We start from the raw sequence: 16,115 nt of genomic DNA, 5'->3' as shown, positions 1-16,115 counted from the left end.
AATTTTTCTATAATTTGTACACTGACCCAAAAGTACCATTGCTTACGCATTTCAGATTTAAGAATATATAATTGAGAGTATTATATCCGAAACGGATGTGTAAGCAGCGATTACTGTTGGGTCAGTGTACAGATTGTTCAAGTTTTTATTTAATTTTTTTGCATATTTATTTGGATCAGTGGGGATCCGTTACAAAACTGACTAATCAAAGCTGCTATGTCAACAACTGAGGCCATGGTGGCATCCCGAGCAGCATCCTATTTGATGATTGTAAATGTGACTGGCCATAACCATTACCAGGCTCCAAACGGTTAAATGGGTTTTGCCGTTCCATCCAGTCATCGGCTGAAGTCCACTTTTCCATAAACAAATGTGCTGAAATTAAAGACTTTGACTGTTTTGAATATGGAAAATCTGAGCAGCCATTTATGCAGTCATCCTGCCTAGAGTCTGCCTAACAATTTACTTTGTATTAATCCCCCCAAAATCTCATGCACATTTGCACTCTTGGCTCAGAACTTGTGTATATTCTGTCGTTCACAGCTGGAGGTCACTCTGGACTTGGCGGAGAGGCGGCAGATTCGCTCGGCCATTAGGGAGCTGCGGCGGAAGGAGCTTGAGCGCTGTGAAGAAGCCCTGGCATCTAAACGTTTCAGATCGGAGAGGAGTAATGGACAGGAGGACAAGGAGAATCAGCCTGGGTTTGTTTCATGTCCTTTATGAATTACCCTATGCCTGATGGCTTCCTATTGGAGCCTAATGGTACCATAGTCCTTCAGTAGTTGTCAGCCGAATGAGCGCTATTCCTTGATCTTCCCACATGCACAACTTAAAGTGACTCTGTCGTGATTTCTGCTGCCCTATGAGAGAAGATGGGCTCTGTAGGTGTGTGTGATTATTTATATATATATATATATATATACGGACAGCACTCCAAGTAAAAGATAGTGGTGTTTTATTCACCCATGTGGATGGCAATGTTTCAACTCATACAAGAGCCTTTTTCACGCTTGAAAAAGGCTCTTGTATGAGCTGAAACGTTGCCATCCACATGGGTGAATAAAACACCACTATCTTTTACTTGGAGTGCTGTCCGTTTTTCATCTCTATCTGACGGGGTAAGCTGCTACATCCCTGGACCTAGCACCCTCCTTGTTTTTCCGGTGCCGCCATCATTTTCTTTATATATATATATATATATATATATATATATATATATATATATATATATATATATATATATATATATATATATATACATATACATACACGCAACAATTTCGGTTTTGCTCCCATTTTGCATGAGCTGAACTCAAAGATCTGAAACATTTTCTACATACACAAAAGACCCATTACTCTCAAATATTGTTCACAAATCTGTCTAAATCTGTGTTAGTGAGCACTTCTCCTTTGCCGAGATAATCCATCCCACCTCAAAGGTGTGGCATATCAAGGTGCTGATTAGACAGCATGAATATTGCACAGGTGTGGCATATCAAGGTGCTGATTAGACAGCATGAATATTGCACAGGTGTGCCATGGACTGCCCACAATAAAAGGCCACTCTGAAATGTGCAGTTTGATCACACAGCACAATGCCACAGATGTTGCAACGTTTGAGGTAGCGTGCAATTGGCATGCTGACTGCAGGAATGTTTACCAGAGCTGTTGCCTGTGCAATGAATGTTCATTTCTCTACCATAAGCCATCTCCAAAGGCGTTTCAGAGAATTTAGCAGTACATCCAACCAGGGCTGTGGAGTCGAGGAGTCGGAGTCGGGGGAAATTTTGGGTACTCGGAGTAGGCAAACAATGCACCGACTCCGACTCCTACTAAATTTAGATTGGAATAAAAAAAAAAAAGCAAGTTTAAATGTCCCAATTCACAAAAAGTTATAATTAATGACTTCTCTACTGTAAGAATAAAGACCAATGCATGCAGTGCCTCACGTAACCGCAAAACGAACACGTTAAGTGACCGTGAAGAAGCATGCTTTTCATGTGCTTCACTATATGGCACGCAACGCATAATTAGGAGCTGCAATACTTATACTTTCCATAGTGTTGTGTTCTGCTTTTACAGGGAACGCAGCGTCCATGTGTAACCTAGCCTCTCACTGATAAGGGATTAAATAAATATGTTTTTTGCAGGACTAGAGACACTTGTATAAGTGAAGGGAATGGAGGGCCAATAGTTCAAGACTGAAGCTGTAAACCATTGGAAAAACTGCTGTCATTTAGCTAAGGCTACTTTCACACTAGCGTTCGGAGCGGATCCGTCTGATGTTTCATCAGATGGATCCGCTCCTATAATGCAGACGTTTGCATCCGTTCAGAACGGATCCGTCTGCATTATAACTTAGATAATTTTCTAAGTCTGAAAGTAGCCTGAACGGATCCGTCCAGACTTTACATTGAAAGTCAATGGGGGACGGATCCGCTTGAAGATTGAGCCATATAGTGTCATCTTCAAGCGGATCCGTCCCCATTGACTTACATTGTAAGTCTGGATGGATCCGCTCGCCTCCGCACGGCCAGGCGGACACCCGAACGCTGCAAGCTGCATTCAGGTGTCCGCTCACTGAGCAGAGTGGAGGCTGAGCGCTGGCAGACGGATGCATTCTCAGTGGATCCGCCTCTATTGAGAATGCATCAGGGCTGGACGGCTGCGTTCAGGACCGCTCGTGAGCCCCTTCAAACGGAGCTCACGAGCGGACACCTGAACGCAGGTGTGAAAGTAGCCTAAGGCTATAAAAACTTGTAAACTCCGATTGTTAGCTTAAACTTTAAACATGACTATGGGATTCTCCTAGGAAAATCAAGTTTTAGAATAAATGCCCCTTCCTGGATCCTCCTTTGTTTTCATTGTGTTTGTCTTTTGCTTAAACTGTGCAATACAGTAGACTGTTGGCTTCCCAGCCAGTAGTCCTGTGGTAGGTTGCGTTTCTTTCCCTCAAGGAATGTATAAAATACATTCGCATATTAATACAGAGGAGTCGGAGTCGGAAGTACATAAAACTGAGGAGTCTGAGTCTGAGTCGGAACATTTATCTACCGACTCCACAGCCCTGCATCCAACCGGCCTCACAACCACAGACCACATGTAACCACACCAGCCCAGGACCTCCACATCCAGCATGTTCACCTCCATGATCGTCTGAGACCAGACACCCGGACAGCTGCAGCAACAATCGGTTTGCATTAGGGCTGCAGCTAACGATTATTTGAATAATCGATTAGTTGTCGATAATTTCATTGATTAATCGGGAAAAAACACCAAAATGACAAATAAAGGGGTTTATATGATTTTACTTGAAAAATTATGTTCAAAGGCCATATTAAAACAAATTGTGAATGGCACTGTTATGAGGAATCTGTGGATGGCACTGTTATGGAGGGGTTCTGTGGATGGCACGGTTATGGAGGGGTTCTGTGGATGGTGCTATATAGCATCTTATGCTATATGTGTCATCCACAGATCCCCCTTCCCATAACAGCCCTAACCCCGCCACTCACGGCAGTATTCCTTAACCGGCAGTAACTTTTACTTTAAATCACCACATCTTCTTTTACCTTACAATGAAGTTCCAGTAACAGGCAGAGCGGGCGGCGGCGTAACGTCACTTACTCGCGTGACGCGCCTGCTCCACCTACTTTATAAATGAAACAGGCGGAGCATACGCGTCACGTGAGTAAGTGACGTTACGCCACCGCCCGCTCAGCCTGTTACTGGAGCTTCATTGTAAGGTAATAAAGATGCGGTGATCTAAAGTTCAAGGACTCGCAGGCCTAGCGCCCGACCTCCCGCCCGTATAGCAACGAATCGGCCGATTATTCGATAACGGGATTCATTGACAACGAATCCCGTTATCGAATATTATCGATAACGTCGATTAATCGTTGCAGCCCTAGTTTGCATAACCATAGAATTTCTGCACAAACTGTTAGAAACAGTCTCAGGGAAGCTCATCTGCATGCTCATCGTCGTCGTCTGGACCTGACTGCAGTTCGTCGTCACCGACTGGAGTGGGCAAATGCTCACATTCGATGGCGTCTGGCACGTTGGAGAGGCGTTCTGCTCACGGATGAGTCCCGGTTTTCACTGTTCAGGGTAGATGGCAGTGTGGGTGAGTGGTTTGCTGATGTCAACGTTGTGGATCGAATGGCCCATAGTGGAAGTATGGTATGGGCAGGCGTATGTTATGGACAACGAACACAGGTGCATTTTATTGATGGCATTTTGAATGCACAGATACCGTGACGAGATCCTGAGGCCCAGTTTTGTGCCATTCACCCACGACCATCGCCTCATGTTGCAGCATGATAATGCACGGCCCCATATTGCAAGGATCTGTACACAATTCCTGGAAACTGAAAACATCCCAGTTCTTGCATGGCCAGCATACTCACCGAACATGTCACCCATTGAGCATGTTTGGGATGCTCTGGATCAGCGTATACTACAGGGTGTTCCAGTTCCTGCCAGTATTCAGCAATTTCACACAGCTATTGAAGAGGAGTGGACACACATTCCACAGGCCACAATCAACAACCTGATTGACTATGCGACGGAGATGTGTTGCACTGAGGCAAATGGTGGGCAATATTCATGCTGTCTAATCAGCACCTTGATATGCCACACCTTTGAGGTGGGATGGATTATCTCGGCAAAGGAGAAGTGCTCACTAACAGATTTAGACAGATTTGTGAACAATATTTGAGAGTAATGGGTCTTTTGTATATGTAGAAAATGTTTCGGATCTTTGAGTTCAGCTCATGCAAAATGGGAGCAAAACCGAAAGTGTATTATATTTTTGCTCAGTGTATATTGTATAATTTTTTTTTTTTTTATATATATACAGTATATAATCAATGTTTATATCATTTGAAGCAGGATTTTGTGGGGGTCATTTATCAAACTTGTGTACAGTAGAACTGGCTTAGTTGCCCATAGCAAACAATCAGATTCCACCTTTAATTTTGAATAGCTCCTTTGGAAAGTGAAAGGTGGAATCTGATTGGTTGCTATGGGCAACTAAGCCAGTTCTACTTTTCACCAGTTTGATAAATGACCAGCTGTCAGTCATCCTGGATGAGCAGATTAATCAGGACTGTCTCTCCTAGGAGTCCTGTCAGGATTAACTCTGGTTTTTACTTTATAATCCAGCTCTAAATCATAAAAACATACATATCATAGAAACTAACATCCCCCTTGATCATATTTTGATGGAGCACCAAAAGTCTCCAGACAAGCTTGCTTTAACTCCCCTGAAGACCTCGCTGATGAAGCTCTTCACCACAGGACAGGTGACAAGTATCTGCTCTTTAGTGGCCCTACTCGGGGACTCCCACCAGTCATGAGAATATGGGTCCCCGAGTGAATGGTGTGGTGATCACGCATACACGCTGCCACTCCATTCATTGCTATGGGACTGGCAGGGAGAAGAGTACAGAGCTCAGATAGCTCCAGCTCTCAACTAGAGTGGTAGGATAATCCCTCCATGAACCTAGGTCAGACCACCACTAATCAGGTACTTGTCACCTATCTTGAGGAGAAGTTATCGGAGGGTCAACCCCTTTAACAATTCTTGTGTAGTCACAAAAAAAATCAGAACCGTAAAAACGATTGTGCTGGCAGCAGGAAATGTGAATATTGTTCATTCAGTATTTAAATACATGTCCTACCACGACTGATGTCAAATGCAATCGTACTGATGAAAATAACCATCAAATACGCAATGATTGGCAGTATAAAGAATCACTCCTCCTGCTTTGATCATATCCTGCATGCTGTTCTGCTGTAGAAGTTCATTTCATGACATTTTTAGGACTTTTTCATTGGTCACACAGGTTAAAGGGCTTTCTTTTCTAAATTGATGACCTGTTTTTAGCAGATGTCCACAAATCGGTTAATTCTTTCAGCTACCAGTGACTATACCATGGATAGTACCAGAAGCAGTAAGCTTCACCCGCTGTGTAGCAGTATGACCGCGCCAGAATCTACACTGTGGACAGAGCCTTCTGCTTCTGGCTCCACCTGCATGCAACAGGTGGGGGGCAGATGTCAGACCCCCCTATCTATCTGATTTTGATGACCTACCCTTTAAACAGAAACATGTGATCTACTTGTTAGGCTCTGTTCACACTGTATCCGTTAGCAGTTTTGAAGGCAAGAATAGCGTTGATCTCATTCTAAGGCCTCTTTCACACGGGAGAAATTTCCACGCGGGTGCAATGCTTGAGGTGGACGCATTGCACCTGCACTGAGTCCGGACCCATTCATTTCTATGGGGCTGTGCACATGAGCAGTGATTTTCATGCATCACTTGTGCGTTGCGTGAAAATCGCAGCAAGCTCTATTTTGTGTGTTTTTCATGCAACGCAGGCCCCATAGAAGTGAATTGGGCTGCGTGAAAATCGCAAGCAAGTGCGGATGCGGTGCGATATTTTCACGCACGGTTGCTAGGAGACTATCGGGATGGAGACCAGATCATTATTATTTTCCCTTAAAACATGGTTATAAGGGAAAATAATAGCATTCTTAAAACAGAATGCTTAGTAAAATAGGGCTGGAGGGGTTAAAAAAAATAAATAAATTATGCAACTCCCCTTAATCCACTTGTTCGCGCAGTCCAGCTTCTCTTCTGTCTTCATCTGTGAGGAAAAGGACCTGTGGTGACGTCACTGCGCCCATTGCACGGTCCATCGGAAAATAATTACATCTAAACAACCTTGAACCCAAACCTGAACTTCAGTGAAGAAGTTCGGGTCTGGGTACCACATTCAGTTTATCACGCGCTTGCAAAACGCATTGCACCTGCGCGATAAAAACTGAAGAAACAGAATGCAATCGCAGTCAAAACTGACTGCAATTGCGTACCTACTCGCGCGGGTTTGCCACAATGCACCGGGACACATCCTGAGCCAAAACGTGCCGCCCGCCAGTGGGTTGGTATTGGTCATCCAGCAGACTCCATAGATGTGAACAGAGCCTTGACTGCTGTCCTTATTGATAGCCGCAATCTAATGGTTGTCATCTGTATACACTATCCTGCAATGGATTACTTATATGATGGTTAGTGTGATGTGTCTCAGACTTTTCTTTTATTTCTTTTCTTTAAAAGCACTGAAATGGAGGACAAGCAACAGAGAGCCCTGCGTGCCCTGGCAGGAAGACTAGAGGAGATGAGTGACGTGGAGGAGCTGACGGCACTGGTACGTCTTTAGTATGTGTATGATGGCATGAAAGTTACCAAACACAACGGGGGTCATTTATCAAACGGGTGTAAAGTAGAACTGGCTAAGGCTACTTTCACACTAGTGTTTTTACTGGATCCGGCAGGGTTCAGCAAAAAATGCTTCCGTTACTGATAATACAACCATCTGCATGAACGGATCCGGTTGTATTATCTTTAACATACCCAAGACGGATCCGTCATGAACTCCATTGAAAGTCAATGGAGACCCGATCATTATTACTGATCTCAATGGGGGATGGATCCGTTTTCTATTGTGGTAGAAAAAAACGGATCTGTTTCTGTCCCCATTGACTTGCATTGGGGGTAATGCCGGATCTGTCTTGCTCCGCATCCCAGGATGGAAAGCAAACTACAACATGTTGCGGTTTGCTCTCCGGTGTGGAAACGCAACTAAACAGAACGGAATGCATTTGGGAGCGCTCCATTCTGTTCAGTTTTTTTCCCCATTGACAATGAATTGGGTCAAAACTGAAGCGTTTTTTTCCGGTTTTGAGCCCCTATGACGGATCTCAATACCGGAAAACTAAAATGCTAGTGTGAAAGTAGCCTTAGTTGCCCATAGCAACCAATCGGATCCCACCTTTCATTTTCCAAAGGAGCTGTCAAAAATGAAAGGTGGAATCTAGTTGGTTGCTATGGGCAACTAAGCCAGTTATAAATTACACCCGTTTGATAAATGACTCCAAACATGCGTTCTTTACCGCATCGACCCGTTTCTGGAAAGATGAGCCGCTGCACGTTTATTGTATTGTATAGAGTACATTTTCCTGTAACCTGTTTTCATACTTATCTTAAGTTGATCTAGCAGGCTGTTTCACTGTTCTATTTAAGGGGTTGGCCCGTGAATTGCACAGGATAGGTGATAAATGTATTAGCTGTGAGGGTCCAACCACAGCAGTCGTGAGAATGGAGGTCCCAGAATCCACTGTGTGATTACAGGAAGACATGTGTGACCACTCCTCCATTCACTTTTATGGGAGAGCAGCACTCTACTGTCTCCGGCAGTCCCATAGGGTGTCCCTGTCCTTGTGATCGCTTTTGGTCCCAGTGGTCGGACCACCGGTGATCATACATTTAGCGCCTATCCTGTGAACAGGTAATAAATGTTGCTCGTGGGCCAATCCCTTTAATGCTTTCTAGTTTATCCAAACAAGACTGAATCTGGTAGGTTGACCCATTTCACCGGTTTGGCTGCCACAGATCTGCCCTGTATTGAGCATTATTTCCTATGGGAGGGTGAAGTGGTCTTTATATTTGCCTATTTATGGATACCCGTGAATACGTTTTTTTGTGAACACAAAGTTTTTCTGATCTGATATAGATGTATCTGATATATTAATTTCCATACTCAAAAATAAATTTTACCAACTCGTCTCCTTAATATCACCAATTACTTGGGACTGTACTACCCTGCCAGGTAATACCTACTATTACTTGGCAGGGCAGCTTCGTTATTTGAAGACATGGGTGTTTCTGAATTCAGCGGCACACCTCGCCACTTATCTACAGATTAGTGTACTATGGCCTGTGCCAAGTTTATAACGCTTTCCGTGACATTGCTGCGGAAACACCTCTGTGGAATGTTTCTGCACTTGATGTGCCTTCAGGATCCACATGGAGTGCACACTTTAGAGGTATAGAAGGCCTCCAAAGACTTTTGTTCTTTTGATAAAATCCAAACCCACTTTCATTTACCCCACACTGCTTTTTTTCCATTACCTGCAACTCAGACATGCATTAAATACCCAATTTCAGGGATCCCCTGTAACTATCGCTCACGACCCCTTGACTGGAGTGTTTTGGTCCCAAGGCCCTCAAGGTTTCACCTCGGTATTATTACACGTATCTATTGGGAACTAAACTGAGCTCTACTCAGCTTGCAGTTATAGATAGATGGAGGACCGAGATCCCCAGCCGTACCCCCGATGTCCCCACTATGCTGGAATCACACTTGTGTGTCTGTCCCGCTATTTATCCAGTTATGCAATATCCACCGCACAACGCATGCAAACTGATGGCATTTGTCAGATCCTGATCCGTATAACAAATGCATTGAAATGCCTGCTCCGTCTCTCTGGTCTCATCCGGAAAAAACGGATCCGGCATTAATTTATTTTTTCACATTTTTTGCGGTCTGAGCATAAAAAGAGCGCAATACCGGATCCGTTTTGCCGGAACACTTGGGGCTGGATCCGGCATTAATGCATGTCAATGGGAAATTCCGGAATTTTGGACTCAGCTAAAACCGCAGCATGCTGCGGTATTATCTCCGTCCTGAAAAGTCAAAAAGACTGAACTGATGACATCCTGAAAGGTTTTATCCTAATGCATTCTTAATGGAGAGAAATCCGATCAGTTCTTTTCCGGTACTGAGCCTCTAGGATGGAACTCGGTGCCGGAAAAGAATAACGCTAGTGTGAAAGTACCCTTACACCAGGATTTTTATAAGTTTGGGGAATTTTTTTTTTCTGGAGAGCTGTTTTTACTTTGATATTTGAGACTTCACTGCAGCGTTTGCTCTTTTTAAAATCTCTTTGGAAACAGTACCATTGTGTCACCAGTAGGGAGCACTATTCACCCTTCATTATAGAGATCCTCCGGCTGCACTAGGCAGTGCTACTGCATTACTCCACCAAGTGCACATTGAAATTTGTACAATCTCTTCCAGCTTCGAAATGCCAGTGAATATGAAGAGAGGAAACTTATCCGGGCTGCTATTCGGAAAATAAGGAATGATGAGATAGAAGGTAAGACTTGAAGTAACTGATAAAAACTGTGTTAGTTCTTTTCACCTATTTCGATATATTTTTTTTTTGTTTTTTTTATGCATCAATTTATTACAAATTAACTTAACATATAAATGGGTTGACTGTAAAGTCCAAATGATGGGGTTCTGTGCATGTGCAGTCACTCTCTCCCATTTCTGCATTGAAATTGAGAGTCCAAGTATGTTCATGACTCACACTTTTTAAGATTGGGCTGAAACTGATTTGACATTTTGTATTTTTTTTTCCTTTTACGTTAACTTTGTGCATTAAACCAGTCATATAAATGGAACCGCCTTTTGATTTTAGATTTTTTTTGTGTTTTGGTAACATTATCTTTTGTGCATTAAACCAGTCGTGTAAATAGAACCGCCTGTGTGAATTTTTTATTTTTTTTATTTTACTTTTGTTTGCTTTAGCTGCAGCCCTGGCAGGCATGCTGGTCAGCCGCTACACAGACGAAGATGATGGCACTGTACAGTCGACCAAAAGCATGGATGACTTTGGAGACACAACTCCTTCTTTGGTAAGTAGTAAAGGGTACCGGGCTGCCCATTCTTGCAGTCAAGGCACTTTTTGGGTACGTCCACACATGCAAATCTGTAGCAGATAATCAACAGCAGACCAGGACAAAAAGTGCCCGAATTTGGCTGGTTTTCATGGCGGCATCGCTGCAGAGATCTCAAAAGTGCAAAAGTAAAAAGCAAGGGGTTAACTGACCTGCTGAGAATTGAAAACCCACAGCTCAAGTCCATTTACACTGCAAGTTTTTCTCCTCATCCTGTAGGTGAGATTTCTAAGCTCTCATCTGATCTACGCAAAATTCCTCTGCAGAGAATCTGCGCTATTTATGCCACGTGTGCTCCTACCCTTAGGCTACTTTCACACTAGCGTTGTTTTAATCCGGCGTTCTATTCCGACACCAGAACTGCCCGCCGGAGCCGGAAAAACGTGTGAAAACGGATTACATTTGAATCCTGATCAGGATTTTGATCACAATGAAAAAATGCATTGGAAAAAACGGATCCGCCATTTATGGACTTTAACTTTTTTTTCAAATTTTTCGGGTTTAACATGCAAAAGCCGGATCCGGTTTGACTGAACACACAGCGCCGGATCCGGCGTTAATGCAAGTCAATGGGAAAAAGACCGGATCTGGCGTTCAGTCAAAGTATTTTTGGCCGGAGGTAAAAATACAGCATGCTATGTTTTTCTGAAAAGCCTGATCAGTCAAAAAGACTGAACTGAAGACATCCTGATGCATCCTGAAGGACGGACTCTCCATTCAGAATGCATGGGGATAAAACTGATCAGTTCTTTTCCGGATTTGAGCCCCTAGGACGGAACTAAGCGCCGGAAAAGAAAAACGCTAGTGTGAAAGTACCCTTATAGTGTAGCATTTGTAAACTAGAATGACTATGCCACAAACTACAAGTGTGGGGCTGTCTTCAGTTGTACCCAGATCCTGACATGAAAAATACCAGAGGAAGAAGTGCCGCTCTTAAAATTCAAACTCTAGCCATATACAGTATATTGGGAAAGTCTTCAGATTCTCAGATTTCTCATTATGGGGGTATTGAGTGCGGATTGATTTGGAGAAAGCTTGGATTTATTTATTTTTTATATTTTTTTTTTTTTGCACAAGGCCACAACATAACAACAAAAGTGAAAGGGTCTGAAGACTCTGAATTCATTGTACATAAGGATTGTGCATTTCACCCTACACCTCATGAGCAATGATGGGCCAGATTTTCTGCTCCATTATGTGTCTTCTGTTCTTAGTGGCCACACGATCAGTCTGGCCTGCAGGTGGCAGCATCACCCAGTAAAGTTGCTTTCTGTTCATGTCTGCATTTGGCAGCGGGATACGGGAGCTTGGGTGGTTAGTACCCTCTAGGCAGAGGAATGGGTTAGTGTTTCATGAGCAAATAAGGAGCTAGGCCTTTGATTGTAATTTATGTACAGAGTTCACTAGCATCTTTAGTGAGATCCTAAAAATGCCACGTATCATCCCACACTTGAGAGAGACCCCTGTGTGGATCAATGCATGTGGGTTTATGTAGAGGTGCAAGTAAAGACACTCACTTAGGGCTCATGCACACGAAGGGGTGTGCCCTGTGCCCGTTCTGCGGACCGCAAGTAGTGGTCCACAATGCATGGGCATCGTCCGTGTGCACGCCTTTTGCGGATGCAGACCCATTTGAATGGGTCCATGATCTGCAAGATACGTTCCGCGCCGCACAAAAATAGAACATGTTCTAATTTTTTTTACAGTGTGGAGTCACAGACCCAAATCCCATAGAAGTTTTGGTCGTAGTTCTTCCGCGGGCTTCCGATCCATGCCTCTGCTCCGTTTCTTGCAGATTTCGGACCCATTCAAGTAAATGAGTCCGCATCTGTGATATGGAATGCAAAAGGCCGTTGCCCGTATATTGCGGACCCGCTGTTTGCGGTTCACAATAATGGCACTACGGTCATGTGCGTGTGCCCGTAGGATATTGGCATACTTTTTTTTTATTGTGTCTAAATGAAGCCTGGAAGGGAAACCATATTGTTTGGCAACCCCTACCCCAACCTGCTGGTTGGTTGAACTGAATGGAATATGTGATCATGGAATGGAATAAAGAGACACATCTAAAGTACCATGATGTAGTAAGTCCACCACTGCCATAATGTGCCAAATAATCAACTGAACCCTCAATTTTTTACCCCACATTGAATACAAAAAGGACGAGGAAGATAATTTATGACTATAGTTTTGAAATGTCTATTTTTGTTGAACTGCTGGGTGTGCGGTCATTGGTTTCATACCAGTTGATGTAATTCTTTCTCTGTAGGCACAGGAGAAAGAGGACTTGGAAGAACGAAACCTCATCAAAGCGCAGATTCATGAACTTCGTACCTCTCAAAATGGAAGCAATCTGACAGAAAAGAATGGTATGCTGCATGTTGTTTTAAGCCTTTTTGCACTGTTTCAACCATATCTCCAGTCTTACATGAAATTGCCTAAACCATGAGGATGCTGATGAAGTCTTAGAGTAAAACTTAAAGGGGTTGGCCACTTTCTGGTTATCATTGACTAGTGTGTTTGTGATATAATTATTTGGCATTTACTATACTGAAATACGCCTAAACTAACCCTTGTGCCGCTATTTGTGACTTCTCCCCGCTTACGCCAGGTCTAAAATTTGTGGGCGGGGAAGAGGAGGGGTCGGCAGGTGCGTTCTCATTTACCTTTTTCTACGCCTGTTTTAGGTTAGGTAGCTGTCTTACATTCAGAACTGGAGGAGGATACGCTGAAGTTGAGAGGCCTGCACCTCTTCATAACTGTGGCAGATCCACCACCAGCACAGAGCCTTTACGAAGACCGGCGTCTAAAACGTTGGTCTTCATAAATGTGTCCCATAGTCTGTTGAAATTCTGCGCCGTATTTTATAAGGTATTCTCCCTTGTTTACAAATTCTTTTGTGTTGTCCGCACAGAGGACCTGTCCATAAAATGGCTGCTGATGGTCATGTGACAAGGCAAATCATCTCCATGTGATCATCTCCATGTGATGTCATAAGTGAAATACTGGCCAACACAATGTTTTAGACACATACCTCTCACTTTCTATCACATGCTATATATAAACAATAGGAAGTGTTCATTTATATCCTGGGCTGTATTTCTACAGTCTGTGACTACATCAGATGCTAATGATATACATTATCCTTGTATTTATAGAGACTGTTTCCGACATATCACTGATTCTGAGTACTCCAAGAGATGAGTTGTCGTCGTCCTCCTCCTCCTCCTCCTCCTCAGAACCTGGAAATATGGCACAGTCCCATACAACCGAGCATTCCACACTCAGCCCGGACTCTGAAGAAGAGCCCCTACCAAGTGGCAGTAACGAGGTTTTCATGGAGTCTGCCACTCAGATTCTTAATTCAGAACAGGAGAGCCTTCCAAGGACTACTAGTGTCTTTAGGGAGCCAGCTCCAGTTCAAAAACCTGAATCCAGCTGGACAGAGAAAAAGCTGAATTTGGCAAATAAGGTATCTTTGAGTTCACTACCAGGTTCTTACCTGTATTGTATTTCCTTGAGGCAGAATTGCCAGGATTTCTCAATTATGATATGAATTAGTGTATTCTTAACCAGCGTGCGGGGGGAGTACATTTTGGTTAGGTGGTCACTGTAAATAAGATCCGAGTTGTGTGTATTGGTATCTGAGGTTTCTGGCCCCTTATGCCAAGCAGGTATGCTCAAGGAAAGTATAATAAAAAAAATCTGTATTATGTACCTGTTGCTTTCTCTTGTTGGTGGTATGTTCTTCTTTTTTATTTTTTTTATTTTTTATTATAGAGGTTTAGTTGCCCATAGATGTATCTACGTTGGTTCCATCCACACTAAAATATCATTTTACAGAGCCATAGGGAAATATTGGTAAGGCAGATGTAAATTTAGTGGTCAGAATGTATTAGTGTCCCACTTTCTGCAGTAGAGTGATATGGACTGTTACATGAGGAACTAGAAGTTAGTTGTGATTTTTGCGTATGTCCCTTATTGGGGCTGTGCGCCAGAAGCCACAGCGCTTTTCTGCTACAGCTAAGCTACATAATGGATCTGAGTGGCAAGCAGGTCCGCAGCAGTTTCTGACGCGGTATACACAGCAGATTTCAACAGGGTCAAAATCTACCATGTGTACGGGCCCTTAAATGAAGTAACAAATTACCATCAAACACCATGCTGGGGAATTCTGACATGGGTGTCTCCTTTAGTAAGTTCATCTAGAAGGCAGAGCAGAGAGCCTCTGGAAAGGGCATTTCTTGGTTTGCCACAATCATCCCTTTTGGCGGGCAACCCAATTTTCAATGGGCATGGTTCATTGCTCCTGTGGTGGTGCTGCAGGAGAATTGGAACGCTTGCTTCCAGGTTTCCAGAGAGTTTAGAGCTGATTACTGCAGACTGATCACATTTCATCAGTTTCTTTACTACTTGTGTTCATATCAGAGATGCTCAACCTGCGGCCCTCCAGCTGTTGTAAAACTACAACTCCCAGCATGCCCTGCTGTAGGCTAAAAGCTGTAAGCTGTTCGGGCATGCTGGGAGTTGTAGTTTTGCAACAGCTGGAGGGCCGCAGGTTGAGCATCCCTGCTCTAAATGAAGGTCATTTCTTATATAGTTGGTGTTGATTTATGTGTTTGAGTGTAGCAGTCTATGTACTCTTTTTGATGTATACCCCCCATTCAGTGTCTTGTAAGGCTAATCCTAGGTATATATCTTCTGATATACATATATTTGGAGCTAAACTGACTTTTGAGCTTGCTTCCTTATAACATTGTACTACAATTGTTGACTTTAAGTTGATGATAACAAAAAGACCTAACAGGACCTTTCTGTTTGCCTTAGCTGAAAGCCGATACAAATGGATCCTATCCAGCGGAGAAGGCGTCAAGGACATGGACAGAGCCAGGTAATGTGGCAGGTGCTTGCTGTAGGTTTGTACAATGACAGCCAGTATTAGGCCTTTGTGACTTGTATTACTGTGTGACCTACCTGCTTTGTAGAACTGCTCCATAAGGAGTTGTCAAAGAGAAGTCTGCCAAATATTCTTAGCACACATTACTGCTCCTTAAAGGGATATTCCCATGTGGCTACCTTAAATTCTGATGAGCATAATGGGAGACTTGTGGCCCTCACTTGCTGATTCATCAGGGCTCCTCCCATAATTCTTCTAGACTTCAGTAGACCTTCACATACAAGTGTGGCCATGTTACTGTTAAATACAATGGTAAAATAGCTTCTTTAAATTCGCAAATGGTGGTCACAGGATCCCAAGTCACCTCAGATTTTGTAAATGCTCTAGATGGGAAAGCTATGCTCATAAACATTGCAATTTTGTAATCGGATCATTAGGAATGAAGTCATGGATCACATGGTGTAGATATGGCATACATCAGGTAAAATCCATATGTCCCAAAAAAAAAAAAAGGCCACCATGCAGATTGTATCTTGCAGTTTTTACCTTCATTTTTCTCCTATATTTTGTGTTATACACATTAGTAGGCCTCAGATGCTGACCCTGCCGTCCCTGCTCGCAGAGAAT

The 16,115-nt window shown here is 43.3% G+C and overlaps 1 protein-coding gene and 1 long non-coding RNA gene across 3 annotated transcripts in view; one reads left to right on the top strand and one right to left on the bottom strand.

Moving 5' to 3' along the window:
* The window catches only part of SMTN (smoothelin), a 141,038-nt gene that overhangs the window by 50,478 nt on the left and 74,445 nt on the right, over nucleotides 1-16,115 (top strand). For both annotated transcript variants that reach the window (XM_040416718.1, XM_040416719.1), the window contains exons 2-8: nucleotides 544-701; nucleotides 7,124-7,214; nucleotides 9,927-10,005; nucleotides 10,443-10,549; nucleotides 12,861-12,960; nucleotides 13,750-14,063; nucleotides 15,419-15,482. In XM_040416718.1, coding sequence (XP_040272652.1) covers nucleotides 544-701; nucleotides 7,124-7,214; nucleotides 9,927-10,005; nucleotides 10,443-10,549; nucleotides 12,861-12,960; nucleotides 13,750-14,063; nucleotides 15,419-15,482 — 913 coding nt within the window. The remainder of the gene's footprint in view (nucleotides 1-543; nucleotides 702-7,123; nucleotides 7,215-9,926; nucleotides 10,006-10,442; nucleotides 10,550-12,860; nucleotides 12,961-13,749; nucleotides 14,064-15,418; nucleotides 15,483-16,115) is intronic.
* LOC120988936 overlaps nucleotides 1-16,115 on the bottom strand; it is a 34,346-nt gene that overhangs the window by 5,779 nt on the left and 12,452 nt on the right. The gene's annotated exons all lie outside the window — the stretch shown is intronic.

This window comes from Bufo bufo, chromosome 2, assembly GCF_905171765.1.
Source record: "Bufo bufo chromosome 2, aBufBuf1.1, whole genome shotgun sequence".
Taxonomy (NCBI): Eukaryota; Metazoa; Chordata; class Amphibia; order Anura; family Bufonidae; genus Bufo; species Bufo bufo.
Note: the sequence above shows the minus strand (reverse complement) of the source record. Positions and strands in the feature narration are given on the sequence as shown.